Raw genomic sequence first — 18,819 nt, forward strand, 5'->3', positions numbered from 1 at the left:
TTCTCCATTTCTCCAGTAAGAGGGAGTCTTGGACGTTTTTGAATTTTAAGCATATGAAGGATTATCTTTTCAAATGCAAAAACAAAATGACTTAAAATTTAATTTTTTTTTGCTTTTTAAAGTTTTTTTTTATTGTGCTTTAAGTGAAAGTTTACAAATCAAGTCAGTCTCTCATATAAAAATTTATATACACTTTGCTATATTCTCCTAATTGCTCTCCCCCTAATGAGACAGCATACTCCTTCCCTCCATTCTCTCTTATTGTGTCCATTCAACCAGCTTCTGACCCCCTCTGCCCTCTCATGTCCCCTCCAGATAGGAGATGCCAACGTAGTTTCATATGTCTACTTGATCCAAGAAGCCCACTCTTTAAAATTTAATTTTTGCATTATTCCATAAAATACTAAAACTCCAAAAAACCAAATCTGTTGCCATCGAGTCAACTGTGACTCATAGTGACCTTACAGGACAGAGTAGAACTGCCCCAAAGGGTTTCCAAGGAGCAACTGGTGGATTTGAACTGCCAATCTTTTGGTTAGCAGAACAATAAAGGACAGGTCAAACCTCATGCTTACAAATAGTACACACAACAAAAATATCTAAATAACAATATATCTAGGGTTCAATTGAAGTCTAGGTAATTATGAACATAAATGAAATTCCCTAGGCCCACCCGCCCCACTGCAACAAATGAACTCACTCCTTAGAGTCTTAACAGGGTTTTTCTTAATGGGTTATGAATTGAAACACTTAACCTTGATACGAAGGCATAAATATATTCTGAAATAGTTATATTTTAAAATTAAAGTCACAATATGAAAAGTTTAACTCAAAAGTATCAATGTATTTTAGAACACATTCAGGGAAAACCAAAGTTATTTAAATCAGGTAATTTAGATCATTGCCACCTGTTACACAAAAAGAGAAAAAAACTAAGAATCTCAACAATTAATATTCTTTGTACTTGGGTTAATAATAAAGCTCATAAGGAGAAGGGATATTAGCAGTTAATGAATTGCATAAATGTCGACTTCCACAAGGTACTGAAACGTACCTTATCAATGAGGTCATCTATTTTTCCTTCTTCTACTGATTTCTTTATCGTTTGGGCTGTTTTGGCCGCTGATTCAGTTATCTTTTTCGTAGCCTCAGTTGCAAAGTTAAATAGATAGTCTGCAAAGAAAACAAAAAGAGTCTATGTTTCTGTTCAAGTATAACAGTTACTGCATTTGGGATTTTTCCCTTCTAGAAATCTTTTAAGAATCTAAAACTGTAGCGTAAGTTCCTTGCAAATTAGACACAAGGGATGAGGCCCACTGGCAGTATTCCACTTTCTAGGTAGCTTGGCCGTCCACTGAATTCATCTCTCTCAAAGACAGATAGCCAACTCTCCCTAGCAGCTGTTTGAAATTTTTCTTGCCCAGTTCTAACAGATCTCAGTAAATAATTCCCCCATTGTACAATTCAGATCAAGGCTCCTTTACACATTCCTTCCTTTCTAGCCTCCGTGTATCCCATCTTTGCTTTCTCCTCATTCTTCTTTCCTATTCAAAGAAAAAAATGTACTTCATGTCCCAGATTGGAACTCTGGTGGCACAGTGGTTAAGAGCTTGGCTGCTAACCAAAAAGGCTGGCAGCTCAAATTCACCAGTTGCTCCTTGGGGCAGTTCTACTCTGTCCTATAGGGTTGCTAGGAGTCGGAATCGACTCAATGGCAATGCGGTTTTTTCCCCCAGATTAACCCACCCCATGATAAATCTGGAGGAATTTTTAATAAATAGGAATCTCGGCAAGCCCTAACATAAACACTTATTTAGAAATCTTTCTTTGTTAGCTGTCGTCGAGGCAGCCCCTGATTCATGGCGACCCCACGCACAACGGGATTGGAACTTGTGATCAACAGGGTTTTTTCAATGGCTGATTTTTTGGAAGTAGATTGCCAGGCCTTTCTTCCTAGTCTTTCTTAGTCTGGAAGCTCCTCTGAAACCCATCCAGCATCACAGCAACATGCAAACCTCCTCTGACAGATGAGTGGTGGCAGTGCTGGAGGTTCATTGGCCAGGAATCAAACCTGGGTCTCCCATATGGAAGGCAAGAATTCTACCACTGCACCACCACTGTCCCCATAAATCCTTCTTAGCTAATAATGACAGACAAGTATGTGGGACAAGATTAAAACTGGAACACACAAACTTTCATTTTTACATAACAGAACCAAAACATGAAATAAACTTCCCTGAAGACCTGAAGTGCCCTAAATACCAGGGCTCTATTGCATTCTATGAAGGCCAATCAGCAGTCACATGGTACTTCAAAGTCCACACACCTTACAGAACCTGGCCTGCAGGAAGAGGCCTAGGGCAGGTCCTGACGCTGGGGAATGCTCCCGTACAACTCACCGGTGACTCTCCTCCCCTCACAGTAAGGGACGTTTTACAGCTGTGACGTCTACCTTTGAGGAGCAGACATGTACATTCACAACGGTCAGGCAAGGATGGCAAAGGGAGCTTTGCCACCTGATTAAGTCCTTACTGTATTGGTGGTATCACTTCCAGGGAATCAGGTAACTTGTACAGAAATTTGGTACTTTATAGCATTATCTCCAAATCTGAATGACCGTGTTGCCAACTTTCTATATCCTTTACCATTAAATAAAGTCTGCCTTCTCCACTAATGTCTGCTGGCTTCTGTCAACCACACCAACATCCCATTGTGCCTATACCACAGGACGCTACTTATCTATCCTCTGGCCCCATTCTTGTCACCCCCTAGCCCCATTCTACATTCGTATGACCACACAGAAATTGTTTTAGTACCTCTGAAGGGGCCTCAAATATGTTATCCCCTCAGTTTCTCTGCCCTCACTGTCTGGCTAACTTTTACACAGCTTTCGGGCCCCTGCTTACACATCATTTCCTTGGGGAAAGATTCCGTGGCTCCCTGGCTGGAGTAGGGTCCCTGCGAGGCATTTGCTCAGCCCCTCATCAATACTCACAACACTCTGTCGATTACTTGGTTAATGCTTGTCTTTTTGGCTAGACTGCAGGCCCATCCCAAGCCCCATCAGGTCAGGGACGGGGACTGTCCGGTCCACACTGTCTCCCCAGTGGGTGAGCAATAAGTACTTGCTGAGTGGATGAACGGGGAGTGACATAATATGTGTGGAGCTTTAGGGAGATCACTTATATCTCGTGTTATGACTAGTCTGTTTACCCAGAGTGATGTGATAAAATTGGTAGACAACCACAATACTTCTTCATAAAAACATTCTTTGTAGGTAGACAAAGAAATCTGAAGTTCTAATAGTATCGGGTTCTTTTTGTTGAGATTTTTCTCAGGGATACATTTTGAATTGGTCTTTTTTATTCTGAGGGAGGACGGTTATTTAAAACTAGTATTTTATCATAACAATCTCGAGTGCCAACTAGATTATCAATACTCTGTGGGTGGAGTACACTGAACCCATAGAACATTAAAGAAAGCACAGTTTTAGCCCTCAGGGACTGTCCATTTCTGAGGAAGAAAATAAAAGAGTCAAAGACAACAGGAGGAAGAAGATTACTCATTAAACACAGGAGGAGGCACTCAGAGAAGGGAGGGAGAGCTGTCTCCCAAGAGCAGCTGGAGAGAGGCCTAGATTCTGAGGCCAGTGGGAGAGAACCACAAGCCTCCAGGCAAGAAGCAGATAAAGACAAGAAGCTCCTTATTAGTTTCTCAAAGAGCTATCTAACACCAAGTTACAGACAGTTTGCTAAGTGCTTAGGAAAAATTGAGACTAAGAAAACATTCGATAAGAGTTAACCAGAAGTAATGAGAGTACAATGTCCACTTCAGGAACTCGGGAACAAAGAGAGGGTCTAAAATGACGTCGTAACCAAAGAAGAAGTCAAATTAAAATTCTTTGAGAATGATTACGACTTAGCTAACATTTCAAGTAGTTATTTTATCTTTACTTTCATTATGTCAATTTATTGTCACAAGCTTCCAGGGAAGAAGAGTAGGTATACTATACTTTCACTCAAATAACACGTGTAATACACATTTTTGCCAACTGTGCAACCCCCTCACATGTTATTTTCCTAAGCGTGCTATGCGTGTTATATGCGTGGGCGTGTTATTTACGCGGTCACATTATCATCTGCAGGGGTGAGGGGAAACGGTAATCTGCCCAGTTTACAGATAAGGACGCTGAGGCTCAGAGAGGATAAATCATTTGTCCTATATGATGATGACAGTGGCAAAACCTGTTGACTACCTACCCAATAGCCTATATCCTTCCTTCTTGCCAAAACCACCCCAACTGTCTGGCTGCCAATGAGACCAGCCCTAGAGAATGAATCATGATAAGTCCACACCAACCAAGGTAACAGTACCCCCTTGGCCAGGATTCTCTGCCAGGTACTTGCTTTCCTGGAGCCCTCTGAAGCTTAGAAAAGCCAGGCAGCACAGCTCTGGCTAAGATGTAAGGGGAAGCCTGCAAGGTGGTATCTGGGACTCATTTTCTCTCCTAATACAAAGGGAGCTGTAGGAAGACAGAGCCCCCTTTCTCCCTTTCTGCTTTGGTTGCTGTCTTGTGAGCCTGAGGGACCAGCTGAGGAGGGAAGCATGGGGAGGCGATTCCTTGATGACATCTTTGAGCTGAGGAACCAACCCCAGGATCTCCCATCCCCAGATTTCTTGTAAACTGTGCAGAAAAGAGTTAACACAGCAGGCCTGAGCTTGCTCTCCTTGGAAAGGTCTGCTTGCCAGGCTGGCCCTAGGCTAGTCCTTGGCTGGTATCTGGGAACTTAGATTTTGGGAGGGTTCCCATTTTTGAGAGATAAGAGTGGCTCATTGTATCCGAACTGTTTGTGAAAACAACATGTTTTATGGGGAACAGCTGCTTCCCTTCTGAGAGTCTGAAATTTGGTACAGGCTATGCAGAGGGTACCTGTTTGACCAGCACACCCTGGGCACTGAGTCCGTAATGAGCTTCCCTGGCAGATAACATTTCACACAGGTTGTCACAACTCGTTGCTGGGAAAATTAGGTGTGTCCTACATGACTGCGCAGGAGAGGACCCTGGAAGCTCGCGCCTGGTTTCCCCCAGACTTTGCCCCATGCACCTTTCCCCTTTGCTGATTGTATTCTGTCTCCTTTCACTGTAATAAATCCCAGCCATGAGTACAACTATATGCTGAGTCCTGGGAGTCCTCCTAGTGAATCATCGGAACTGGAGGTGGTCTGGGGGACCCCTGACACATAAGTAATAAGGCTCTCTCGTTATGCCTATGTTCATTGGATTTTCTGTAATTTGTAGCCAAATTTTCAGTAATTTGCAGCCAAATTTTCTGTAATTTGCAAATGACGTAACAATACAGACAGCATCGTAAGTACTGGGAACCCAAACACAGAATCACAACATCACAACACAGAATATGTGTCCCTAAATCCCCAGCTCATACCCCACCCCATACTGTCTCATGTCAGATGAACAATTGCTATCCAGATAGCCCCACTTCCAGGGATGAGAAGGACAGGACTTTGATGGATAGCCAGCCGTCTCTAATTAGAAAGTTCTCTTCACTGCTAACTCTTTGCCTTTGATCTGTTCTTGTAACTAACATAAAACGACTTCCTATTAAAAAAAAACCTTTTAGAATTCTGAGCAATGTCCTTAAGTCTCTTCAAGTTATAATCCCCAGCTCTTTTAAGTATTGCTCATGAGCCATGGGATCCAAGCTCTTGACTATTCGCATTGCCTTGCTCATAGGAAACCTGGGTTTATCATCAGAACCCAATTGAATACTTCCAGTTCAAAGCACATACACACTTTCCCAGGTACAAACTCACATTCGGAGCCCCCTTAGTTTGCAGGTAGGCACCTGCAACTTGAAATGCACTTTCTTCACAGAAAAAAAAGGAGGTTGGCCCAATTAACATAGTTCTCCTGCAATACTCCCAACACTCTTCAAAGGAGAAGAAAGAATAGGCGGCCCTTAATCCATTCCTGGGCATGGACTGGTTTTAGGAACATTTTTGAAAGAGCCAAAGCTCACCTTTGGCCACCCTCCCACTATTTTAAACTGTGTGAATGACTCAGATATTTAACACTCTCAGAGGTACAGGTATTTTTTAAAGAAAGAGGAAAAATACAACTCTAATTTGGCCAACTTTAACAAATACAAAAACCAACTATTTTGTGCTGAGTAAGAAAAGTTACTTTGGGATGGGGGCCCTTCAGGTAAGGAGGAGATCTTAAATGAGTCCGCTATAAACTGTTCCTCCTTCTGAAGGAGGTGATCATAGGAGATCATACGTTTCTCAGGAGGGAGGGCCAAGGATCAGAAGGGTTAGTTTTTGGGTGATGGAATGGAATGCAGTCCTGGGTGTGCACCACTGGTACGTGATTAGTGGCCCAAATTTATAAATTGGTGACCAGAGACCAGGAAGTATTTAGGGTCCAATCTTGAAGGTAGGTACTCGCAAATGTTTGCAGAACAGATGGGGCTCCCAGGAAATTCCACGTAGATTTTAAAAGACTAAGAAAACTAATCTACTCAGTGGGAGTCAGGCTCAGAGATGTTTAATTTCAGCTTTCAAAACATAGATCAGTCTTTTTGAAGATAATATACCTCTTAGGATCAGTAGGTAGAATTAAAAAATACCTGATCATCTCTCTTGTCTCTCTGAAAGTCTGTGTGTAAACCAGACCCGTTAGGTCTGTCTAAAATCACATACACTTCAGAAACCAAAGCGCCCTCCTGTATTCTGATACTTGAAGTCCGCAATGTGTGTGTGTGTGGGAGGTGGCTGGAACGGGCTTCTCCCTAACCCTAGCCGCTCCAAATATCAGAAGAGAGTCTGGTGAGGAAAGACAGAGATGGCAGCATTCTAGAAAGACACAAGTGCGTTAGCTCCAGAGCAGATATCCGTATCGAAAGCACATTTATTAAAAAATATGCAGAGGCCTTTCCTAAGTCCTCCAAGCATGAGGTTTCAAGGTGACAATAAAGCTCTCACTAAGTTTTAAGAAAGGCGTCCTGGTGGCGCAGTGGTTAAGCGCTCAGCTGCAAACCAAATGTCAGCAATTGGAACCCATCAGCTGCTCCACAGGAGAAAGAGGTGGCAGTCTATTTCTGTGAAGATCACAGCCTTGGCAACCCTATGGGGCAGTTCTACTCTGTCATATAGGGTAGCTATGAGTCATAACCGACTTGATGCCCACAGGTTTTTTTTTTTTTTTTGTAAGCTTTTTAAGACCACCACCCATCTATCAGTCTGTCGTATTATGGTGGCTTGTATGTTGCTATGATGCTGGACGCTATGCCATTGGTATTTCAAATGCCAGCAGGGTCACCGAGGTGAACAGGTTTCAGAGAAGCTTCCACACTAAGACAGACTAGGAAGAAAGGCCTGGTGATCTACTTTTGAAACTTAGCCAACGAAAACCCTATGGCTCACAATAGAATACTGTCTGATAATAGTGTTGGAGGATGAGCCCCCTAGGTTGGAATGCACTCAAAATACACAGTGGCTGCAACAATGGACTCCAGCATACCAACCACTGTGAGGATGACGCAGGATGGGTGTCATGGATTGGACTGTGTCCTCCCAAAATGTCTGTCAACTTGGCTGGGTCATAATCCCCAGTATTGTATGACTGTCTACTAGTTTGTCATCTGATGTAATTTCCCTATGTGTTGTAAATCCTATCACTATGATGTAATAAGATGGATTAATGACAGTTATATTAATGAGACCTACAAGATTAGACAGTGTCTTAAGCTGATCTTTTTTGAGATGTAAAAGAGAAGCCAGCAGAGAGACATGGGGACCTCATACCACCAAGAAAGCAGTGCTAGGAGCAGGGTGTGTCCTTTGGACAGAGAAGCTCCTAGACCAAGGGAAGACTGATGACACGGACCTTCCTCTAGAGCCCACACAGAAAGCCTTCCCCTGGAGCTGATGCCCTGAATTTGGACTTCTAGTCTACTAGACTGTGAGGAAATAAATCTCTCTTTGTTAAAGCCATCCACTTCTGTTATTTCTGTTACAGCAGCACTAGATAACCAAGACAGAATTTTGTACCGAGAGAGTGGGGTGCTGCTCTAACAGATACCTAAAATGTGGAAGCAGTTTTGAAACTGTGAGTGGATAGAGGACGCAAAAGGAAGTGAGAACTATTAACACCAGAGATGGCGCAGATGGTAAGAACCACCACCAGAGAACTGGCAGCAGCACAGGACCGGCCACAGCAGAGGACTAGCAGAAACAGAACCAGGAGACCAGCATGTCACAGTGCTGGAGCCAGCCCAGGAAGCGAGAGAGCTGACTGCCTTTGCGCAGGAGGTTCCTGGCAGAGTGGAGTGCCTCCGGGCACTTATTGGTGGAGCTAGGCTTCCCGACCCACAGAGCAACAGAGCTGAATGCCTTCCAGCCGAAGTTTACTAGTGGAGTGGGGTGCCTCCAGGCACTTATCGGTGAGCTACAGATCTTTGGAACACTTGCCCCAGCGGGCAGATGCAGGCCTGAGGCCTGAGGGCCAAGAGGCCAAGAAACCAGGAAGCAGATGCTGAAGAGACAAGGAACACAGGAAGCCGAGCTGCCTCAGTCTCTCTAAAGGTATGGCCAGGACCTCTGGGGTTTCAAAGGGTAAAGCCATGGACTCTGGTGTTTCTGAGGGTGGAGCTGCCACTCAGATGGACTAGGAGAATGGTGCGCCTAAAGCCAAGGGAGCAGAGTTGCCATCCCAGTGGGCCTGGAAGGCGGAGCTGAAGCCCAGGGCTGAGGGGCCTCCACTCAGAATCCGGAGAGTGCGGCCAATACCTAAAGTCTGGAGGGCAGGGCTATTGTGTAAATGGTCTCAGAGAACTGAGGATTATTTTCAAAGCCTTTGAGGGCTACTGTAATGTGTTTTGCTGACTTGCTTGGTGCCTGTTATGCCTTCTTTCCCTCCAATTTCTCCCGTTTGTGATGGAAATGTCTAGCTTGTGCCTGTTCTGCTGTTGGACCCTTGGAAGCAAGTAACTTGTATTCTACATTTCACAGATGAAGAGGAATTTTTGGATTTTGGACTTGGAGTTAGGACTTTTGCTATGATATGACGTGGTGAATATGTTTTGCATGTTACAAGGATGTGATTTTTGGGGAGCCAAAGGGCAGAATGTCATGGATTAAACCGTGTCCCCCAAAAATGTCTGTCTACTTGGCGGGGTCATGATTCCCAGTATTATATGCTTGTCTACCATTTTGTCATTTGATGTGATTTCTCTATGTGTTATAAATCCTATCACTATGATGTAATGAGATGGATTAGTGGCAGTTGCATTGATGAGATCTGCAAGATTAGATAGTGTCTTAAGCCAATCTTATTTGAGATATAAAAGAGAGAAGCGAGCAGAGAGACATGGGGACCTCATACCACCAAGAAAGCAGTGCCGGGAGCAGAATGTGTCCTTTGGACCTGAGGTTCCTGTGCAGAGAAGCTCCTAGACCCAGAGAAAACTGATGACACGGACCTTCCTCCAGAGCCAACAGAGAAAGCCTTCCCCTGGAGCTGACGTCCTGAATTTGGACTTGTAGCCTACTAGACTGTGAGAGAATAAATTTCTCTTTGTTAAAGCCATCCACTTGTGGTATTTCTGTTACAGCAGCACTAGATAATCAAGACAATGGAACCATGTTTTGTTCTATTATACACAGGGTAGCCATGAATGGGAACCAACTTGACAGCAACTAACAAGTTTTAAGAAGCTCCTGGCGATAACTGAAAAAGGCTATTTTCCATGAAAAGGAATAAACACCCATACCCTGCATTTCCTAGCTTGGTCCCACTTTTATTTATCCTCACCAGCTAACCTAGCCTCTCTGCTCCAGTCAAGTTTATCTCCTTACCATCTTCTAAGGAGTTCCTGTGTGGTGCAAATGGGTAAGCGCTCGACTACTAGTTGAAAGGTTGAAGACCACTGGTCGCAAGGTTGATGGTTTGAACTCGCCCAGAGGCACCTTGGAAGACAGGCCTGGCAATCTGCTTCTGAAAGATGACAGCCTTGAAAAGCCCATGGAGCAGTTCTACTCTACACACACAGGGTCGCCAGGAGTCAGAATCAACTGGACAGCAACTAACACTACCACCACCATCTCCTGAATATTCCAAACTCCTCCCTTCCCAATTTTCTACACTAGAAATAGTCATTCCCTCTGTGGTGATTTCACTGCACAGTGGTAAGTTTTTACTTCTCTGTGCACTACTTGGGGCCCTTGGGCTGAGATTATGTACTGTCATTACGTGAGATTACATCTGTCTTCCTGATCCCTCCACCCCACAGGAAGCTTTCTGAATGTTAGGAGGGCCTTTCTATTTCAAATGTGTGTTTCTACACTCCCAGGCTCACCCTCTCCGCCTCTCTTGCCTTTTAGCAGATTCTTAAAAAAACACGCTAAATTTAAGATCTATCTTTACCACAGGGGTGCTTGTAATGCTGTCTGAGTTAGGGTCCATCTCCTAAAAGACACTTTCTTTGACTACTTACGCCTGGGAAGATCTCTCCAGAAACAGAATCACTACCAAAAACCAAACTCGTTACCGTCGGGTCGATGCTGACTCATAGACAGCATGTGTTTATTCTTCATGCCTACTATCTTTCCTCCCCTTCCTAACTCAAAAAGAGCACAGGCTTTGAGATTAGACAGACCTAAATTCAAATTCAACTTCTACCACTTACTCTCAGTATAACTTTGGGCCACTAATTCTGGGCCCATTCCCCCAACTCAATGGGGTGTTTAAGAGGTGAAATGTGAAACTGTTCATAAAACATCTAGTACTGCAACCTATACACTGTCGTTGTTAGTTGCCAGTCCAGTTGATTCTGACTCGTGGACACCCCATGTGTACACAGAACTGCTCCACAGGGCTTTCAAGGCTGTGGCCTTTCAGAAGCAGATCACCAGGCCTGTCTTCGCAGGGCCCTCTGGGTGGGCTCAAACCGTCAACCTTTAAGCTAGTACTTGAGCACTTAACCGGTTGCACCGGCTCCGTTCCCATAGCAACGGTTTTTCCACCTCCATCTTAAAGTAGCCCTGGTGGCGCAGTGGTTAAGCGCTGAGTTGTAATCTTCCGTAAAGATTACAGCCTTGGAAACTCTACGGGGCAGTTCTACCCTGTCCTATAGAGTCGCTATCAACTGAACGGCAGTGGGTTTGGTTTATTTTTGGTTCCCACCTTAAGGGAAAAGGTCTCCCTGCTCCTAAAAAAGAGATTAGCATGACGGACAGCCCATTCTTCCCTAACAGTAAAGACCGTTTACAACCAACTCCAGCCTGTCAACATTCCCCGTCCAGGGAGCGGAGGGCGGGGGGAGAGGGGGAAGCTGGCGAATTGAACAAAAAAGATTCCTTGTTCAACCTGCAGACGTCGGGCCAAACCGCTTTACTGCGGTCCTTCTGCCAATGTTTACAAACTTTGCAAAGACTGACATATCACCAGGAACTTCAAGAACAAGGCTTGACTGCTAGATAAAGCCTCGGCCTTCAAGTCCTTAACGATTCCACCCGTCCCGGCGAGGACCGACCGACACACACCTTCCTCTCCTTTCCCCTACTCCTCAACCTCTAGCTGGTCCGGCCAGTCCCCCCAGGGGCGTCGGGTTCCAGGACCCCGGGGGAGACTCACTGCCGAGGCCTTTGGCCTGGTCGAGAAGGAGCTCCTGGTCCCCCGCTTGCTGCGGCTTCTCCTTCACTGACTCCGCCACCACCTCAGAGCACTGCTCGGGTGGAGCGTCTCCCTCCAGCTGCCTGTCTCCCTCGGACGGCGCGCCGTCCGCCGCCGGCTGCTCCAGGCCAAACCAGCTGCTCAGACCCCGGAACATCACGCCCGCGGGGCCGCCGCCGCGGTCCCGGTCCCCGGAAAGCCCCGCAGGTGCTGTCAGCTCCGGTTTCTCCCCAGCCCGTCTTCCAAGGAGATGGCCGGAAGTCGGAGCGAGCCAGGAGTGGGCCCTCTATCCGTCTCCGTGCCTCTATGGCAACTCCTCCGTCGGTTGCGTGGGTGTCACTTCCGGCCGGAAGGCCACTCCCGCGTCGGCCGTCGATTTCGATAACTTTATTGTCCATATAAAAGTGGACAATGGCTTTCCTTGGGTGGCTCCGTTCTGCCTGTTTCCCCAGTTTTGGAGGTGCCTGAGCCTTGATCTAGGCGTGTGGACGGCGGTTCCTTTGCCACAGCGCTACTTAGTCTCTCCTTTTATGATTACTTCTAGGCAGCTTTGCTGTAGACTTAGCCTCGGCTGTTCAGGTCCGACTGGGCCAGGCTCCCACGAAAACAGGTCGCTTTAGCCTCCTCCTGAGCTCAGTCAAAACTGGCTCAAGGCCTCTAAGTCCAACTACCAATTTACAAGGAAAAAAACAGCACGGAATGATGCCAGCAGAATCCAGAAACCGCAGGACAAACGACCTTGTTTCTCCAGTTAAATTGCAAAGAACAGAGAAAGATGGAGGGGGAATTATAGATTAAAAATCACTTAAGAGACATAACCCATGGCAACGTATAAAGAAGTTCTTATCTTTTACTGAGTCATACTGAAATATTTACCAATGAAATGGTACAATGTCTGGAATTTGCATCAAATTAATACAGAATGAGGGGAAATGGGTGATGATATAGATGAATAAGCCTGGCCATGATTTGAAAACTGTTGAAGTTGGTTAGTTATATTACCATGTCTACTTTTCTATATGTTTAACTTTTTCCATAATAAAATGGAAAACGAATAAACAAAAAAAAAAACTGGCTAAGCAAACAACTACCTCTTCAGAGCACGGAGTTCATATCTCCTAAGTACAGTCTCTGGCAATCTGTTGGTGAAGGACACCCCTCATTCTTTGCCCAGCCTCTGCCACCACCACCACCACCATTTTGAGAAGCATTAGTGGTTCAGTGGTTGAATTCTTGCCTTCTATGCAGAAGACCCGCATTTGATTCCTGGTCAAGGCATCTCATGCACAGCCGCCACTTCTGTCAGTGGAGGCTTGCTTATTGCTGTGATGTTCAACAGGGTTTCAGTGGAACTTCCAGACTAAGATGGACTAGGAAGAAAGGCCTATTGGTCTACTTCTGAAAATCAGCCAACAAAAACCCTGTGGATCACAATGGTCCAATCCGAAACCTCTCATAGGGATGGCACAGGACCAGCAGTGTTTGATTCCATTGTGCATGAAGTCACCATTAGCTGGAGCCAACTCAACAGCAGTTGACAAAAAGAGGGAAAGCTCCAGTGGCCTGTGTGAGGAAAACAAAATATCCCAAGTATGATTGGAAAGAGCCCTGAATTTGAGTCAGAAGCCTACGATGGGGGTTCTAACGCCACTATCTCCCAGGTGAATAATGTTGACTTGTTACTTGTCCTTTTGGACTTTCAAGCTTTCTCACCTGCAGAAGGAATACGGTGCTGGCCCGTTCCTACAGAAGAGGTGGAGCCCATCCCATTCGGCCTTACTTCTGCTTTATCTGCCAAACCAAAAAAAAAACCCAAACCCACTGCTGTCGAGTCGATTCTGACTCATAGCGACCCTACAGGACAGAGTAGAACTGCCCCTTGAGTTTCCAAGGAGCGCCTGGCGGATTCAAGCTGCTGACCTCTTGGGTAGCAGCCGTAGCACTTAACCACCACGCCACCGGGGTTTCCGCTTTATCTGCCAAAGCACCTAAAAGTACAGTGAACACTGTGCGTCCCAGGGGATAAACACCTTTACAACTGTTCTGAAAGGTAAAATTCATCAAAATAAAAGAATGTAAGTAATCAACTTAACGGGGGACTTCCGTTTCATTTCTTTTTGATCCTCTTGAGGGTCCAGCACAATGCTTTGACTACAGTTGCTATTGTTCGTTGTCACTGAGTCGATTATGACTCATGGGGACACCATGTGTGCAGAGTAGAACTGCTCCACACAATTTTCAAGGCTGTGCCCTTTTAGAAGCAGATCACGAGGCCTTTCTTTTGAGGTGCCTCTTGGTGGGTTCAAACCAGCAACCTTTCAGCTAGTAGTTGAACGCTTAAGCATTTGCGCCACCCAGGGACCCCTTTTGTATATAATAGGCCACGAATAACTACTTGTTTAATGAGGACACACCCTTATCCCACACAATTCAGCCACTCCACGTCCTGTTATTAAATTTGTTTTTCTATTCTTTTTTTCCATTTTAATGATACAATAGTTATCATAATAATCCCTGTGTATTTAAAAAATTTTTTTTTTATTTACAAAATATCTTTCATCCGTTAGCCTTGTAGATTAAGAGAATTCTATTACTAGATGAAACCCTATATCCTGTGGAGAAAAGTCTGGCTTTGGAGACAGACATTTTGGACCGAAGTCCTTGCTTTGGCACTCACATTAACTCATGTACATTTGGACAAGGCACTTCCCATCTCTGAGCCTTGGGTTCCTCATTAGAAGAGTATAACGGCCCTGGTTGTAAATTGGAAATAAAGTACTGAAATATGGAAGGAAAGCCTTGTGTACCTGGCAGGTAATAAGTATTACTGTTGAGATCACCTATTTCACAAACATCCTTTCCACTGGGTGCTCTAGAAGGCTTGCTTCATTGATAAACCCATCTATCTGTATCTCCAGCCTTTTCACAAGGTGTTTCCTCCTTATTTCGGCCTTTACGGAGACCTGGGTCTCCACTGGAGCCCTGGTGGTGCAGTGGTTAAGCATTGGGCTGCTAACCAAAAGGTCGGCAGTTCAGATCCACCAGTCACTCCGTGGGGCCCCCCCATGGGACAGTTCTACTCTGTCTTATAGGGTTGCTATGAGTCAGAATGGACTCTACAGCAATGAGTTCTTTTTTTTGTAATGAGGATCCCTAAGGATGACCCCGAGTAAAGCCTGTGCTCATTTTCTCAGAAGCTGACATCAGTATCCCTAGCCCCTTACTGCCTCTTCCACAACACATCTCTTTCACCCTTCATAGGAGAAAGTCTCCCTTTTGTTTTGAAACAAATTTTGCTATACAACTCTTTAGGCAGCTGTGTGGGGCAAATGGTTAAGTACTTAACTACTAGCCAAAAGGTTGGCAGTTTGAACCCATCCAGAGGTGCCTAGGAAGACAGGCCTGGTGATCTGCTTCCGAAAGGTCACAGCCTTGAAAACCCTATAAAGCCCAGTTCTACTGTGCACACATGGGGTCGCCATGAGTTGGAATCGACTTGACAGCAACTAACAACAACATACAACTCTTTATCCTTCTCTGTTGTCTTCATCTGTTAGCTCCAGGGTTACTTCCTACATTCACTGAAGATTTGGGTCCTGGGCCTCAATTTACTCCTCAACTCCCACCTCCTTCATGCAGCCCTCAATGCCCAATACACTCGCCTTGTAAGTGCTAGATCCAATTCCAGTGATCGCCATCTCACTTTTTATTCCGTATGAGTGGTCATACCCTACATCTTATCATCTCCTCTAACTGCTTCCCCTTTGAAGTCTTTGACTCCCACATCACACTCTCTGGTGACAGCGTACCAGTTCTCCCATTCTCATAGGCCCTCTTTGAATTGAGCCTCCAGTCTTTTTTTTTTAATAATTTTTAATGTGCCTTAAGTGAAAGTTTACAAATCATGTCAGTTTCTCATACAAAAACTTATATACATCCTGATTTACACTCCTAATTGCTCTCCCCCCAATGAGACAGCACACTCCCTCCCTCCACTCTCTCTTCTCTTGTCCACTCGGCCAGCTTCTGGCCCCCTTTGCCCTCTCATCTCCCCTCCAGATAGGAGATGCCAACATAGTTTCATGTGTCTACTTGATCCAAGCAGCTCATTCTTCATCAGTATTATTTTCCATCCCATAGTCCAGTCCAATCCCAGTCTGAAGAGTTGGCTTTGGGAATGGTTCCTGTCTTGGGCTAACAGAAGGTCTGGGGACTATGACTTCTGGGGTCCTTCTAGTCCCAGTCTGACCATTAAGTCTGGTCTTTTTATGAGAATTTGGGGTCTGCATCCCACTGCTCTCCTGCTCCCTCAGAGGTTCTCTGTTGTGTTTCCTGTCAGGGCAGTCATCGGTTGTGGCCGGGCACCATCTAGTTCTTCTGGTCTCAGGCTAATGTAGTCTCTGGTTTATGTGGTCCTTTCTGTTTCTTGGGCTCATAATTACCTTGTGTCCTTGGTGTTCTTCATTCTTCCTTTGAGCCTCCAGTCTTTTGATCCTTCTCTTTTCTTTTTTCCCCATCTCTTAGCTCCCTGCTGGGTTCAGTTCCTTTCCTCTACACACTAGACCCCTATTCCATTACTACAATCTCACTCTTTTAGCACCCTCAACTCCCTCCCCGTCTTGTCCTTCTACTGTACCCAACCAGCAATCTCTGCTTTTATCATAAGTATCTATATTTTTTTATCTATGTTTATCTATATATATATTTGGAAACCCTGGTGGTGTAGTGGTTAAGTGCTACAGCTGCTAACCAAAAGATCAGTAGTTCAAATCTACCAGGCGCTCCTTGGAAACTCTATGTGGTAGTTCTACTCTGTCTTACAGGGTCCCTATGAGTTGGAATCAACTCAACGGCAATGGGTTTGGTTTTTTGGTTTTATTCTATATATCTTGCAAAATTATAGCTGAACATCACTACACAATTATGGTTCTTAAACTTCACTAGGTCTTCAGTGAAGTCCCTGAGTGGAACAAATGGTTAAGTGCTCAACTACTAATCAAAAGGTTGGTGACTGAAACCTACCCAGAGGTAGGTTCTCGTGATCTGCTTCTGAAAGGTCATAGCTTCTGAAAGGTCATAGCCTTGAAAACCCTATGGAGTGTAGTCCTACTCTGCAACACATGGGATCATCATGAGTCAGTCAGAATTGACTTGATGGCAACTGGTTTGAATTTTTTTTTTTTTAGTGACACTTGACTAACTTGTCCCTCTAGTGTCTCAGACTGGTTATTCAAAACTTTTACCACTTTCTTAAACCTTCCATTTCACTTCAAAACCTTCTATTTTCTGTAGATAGCCCTGGCTATACGATAGAGAAAACAGAAGTCCTCTTTCTGGGCCAAACTCTTTCAGCTTCCCATCCCTATACGCACACATTTTCTGTATTCTCACCTTTCCTTACCTCTTTCCCTCCAATCTCAAAGGAAGAGACATTTCTCCTCTGGCTGAAAGCTAATTCTATCCATCTGCACTCTATATCTCTTCCCTGGGACTCTAATCTTCTCTCCTGTATCTTTAACTTCTCCCTCCTTCCCTTCAACCCATAAACATACTTAAAATTTACTTACCTATCATTTTTCTGGAAACCCTGGTGGCGTAGTGGTTAAATGCAACAGCTGTTAACTGGAAGGCTGGCAGTTCGAATCCACCAGGCACTCTTTGGAAACCCCATGGGGCAGTTCTACTCTGTCCTATAGGGTCTCTGTGAGTCGGGTTTTTGGTTTTTATCATTTTTCCACTGCTTCTTTCCATTTCAGGCTTTGCAAAAGGCTGTCTTGACTTACCATCTCAATTTTCCTTACTCTTCGATCCATGAGCGATATGGTTTCCGACCCCACTGCACTGCTGAAAAAGAGTTCCCGTGAAGACGCTGGTTGCTCTCCCTAAATTGGAAGTGTACTTTTCAGTCTTTACTTCCCTGTGTTCTCTGAGGCACCTGGCAGACAGCTCAGGAGCACCTGGCTTTCTGAAAAAAAAAAAACGATCCTCTCCTGCTTCTTTCCCTTCTTGTTTGCAACCGCTTCTGCTCCTATTGCATTTGCTAGTTCTCCTTCTAGGTAGGGCTTAGCTCTGAGGAGAGAAGGGCAACACCTTTCTTTGAGATAGCTGGGAAGCAAGTACAGATAAAGAACAATTCAGATCAGTGGCCTTACTGGCAGACAATTTTTAAACAAATTCCCTTTTTACATATCATTGGTGATTTCCAGTCCTCTTTTTCTTTCTCTACACTGTTTCCTTACATAAGTTCAACACTGGTGGCTTTCACTACCTATATCTCTAGGTCCTTTTCCTGATCCCTAAACCCATACGCCCAGAAGTCTAGGAAGACCTCTTACCCTGCTGGCTCCTAGATCCCTTAGTTAGGCCCATAGCTGAAGGAGTTCTCCTCCTTGGTTCAATCTGATTTGTTCCTCTGGTACTCCCTGATTTGGTAAAGATAGCACTGTGCATCTGTGCCTCCTCCTCATCTTCTACTTGGACCACTCCAAAGAAAACCAGACCCTTAAAAAAAAGACCCTTAGGCCCCTGAATATAGTTCCTAGAATATGCACTTTGTTTTCCTAAGGTAGGAGGGGGTTAGCACTAACAGCAAGACTTTGCAAGGAGAGACCCCTTTTAAAGGCAGTAACTTAGGGTCTTTGAAACCAAATGCCCTTATTTGTAAGCCGCTGGGTGGCATAAGGGTTCAAGTCCACCCAGACACCTCCGAAGAAAGGCCTGGCGGTCTACTTCTGAAAAGTCACAGCCATTGAAAACTCTGTGGAGCACAGTTCTACTCTGACACGCATGGGGTCACTCTGTGATTGCAACGGTTTCTGTTTTTGGTCCCTACTTGTAAAAGGAGGTAACAATGCAAATGAGAAAGCCTGTTTAAGGGAGCTGTTACCTAGCAAATGCTCAGACACCGTTAGAGTCTTTCTCCTGGTGCTTTGTAAGCTCTTCCCTTCTCCTTAATAACCTCTGGTGTCCTTTCTCAACACCAGCCAACCACCAAATCCTCTTAAGTTACTCTGAAGCTCTGATTGTTCTCTGACTTCTCCCCCCGCCCTCCAGCAACTTCTCCTTCTATGAAACTTCACTGATTCCAGTCCTTTTGTAGCTCTCCCGCCAGACGGCGAGCCCCTCAA

At 45.0% G+C, this 18,819-nt stretch overlaps 1 protein-coding gene across 1 annotated transcript in view; it reads right to left on the reverse strand.

Moving 5' to 3' along the window:
- Positions 1–12,000, reverse strand: part of SYAP1 (synapse associated protein 1) — a 28,338-nt gene extending 16,338 nt beyond the window's left edge. Inside the window, exons 1-2 of the mRNA XM_049873389.1 lie at positions 11,654–12,000; positions 1,055–1,173 (exon numbers count right to left, since the gene is read on the reverse strand). Coding sequence (XP_049729346.1) covers positions 1,055–1,173; positions 11,654–11,849 — 315 coding nt within the window. The 5' untranslated portion in view covers positions 11,850–12,000. The remainder of the gene's footprint in view (positions 1–1,054; positions 1,174–11,653) is intronic.
- Between the last annotated feature and the right edge of the window lie 6,819 nt (positions 12,001–18,819).

The sequence above is a fragment of the Elephas maximus genome, chromosome X (assembly GCF_024166365.1).
Source record: "Elephas maximus indicus isolate mEleMax1 chromosome X, mEleMax1 primary haplotype, whole genome shotgun sequence".
NCBI lineage: Eukaryota > Metazoa > Chordata > Mammalia > Proboscidea > Elephantidae > Elephas > Elephas maximus.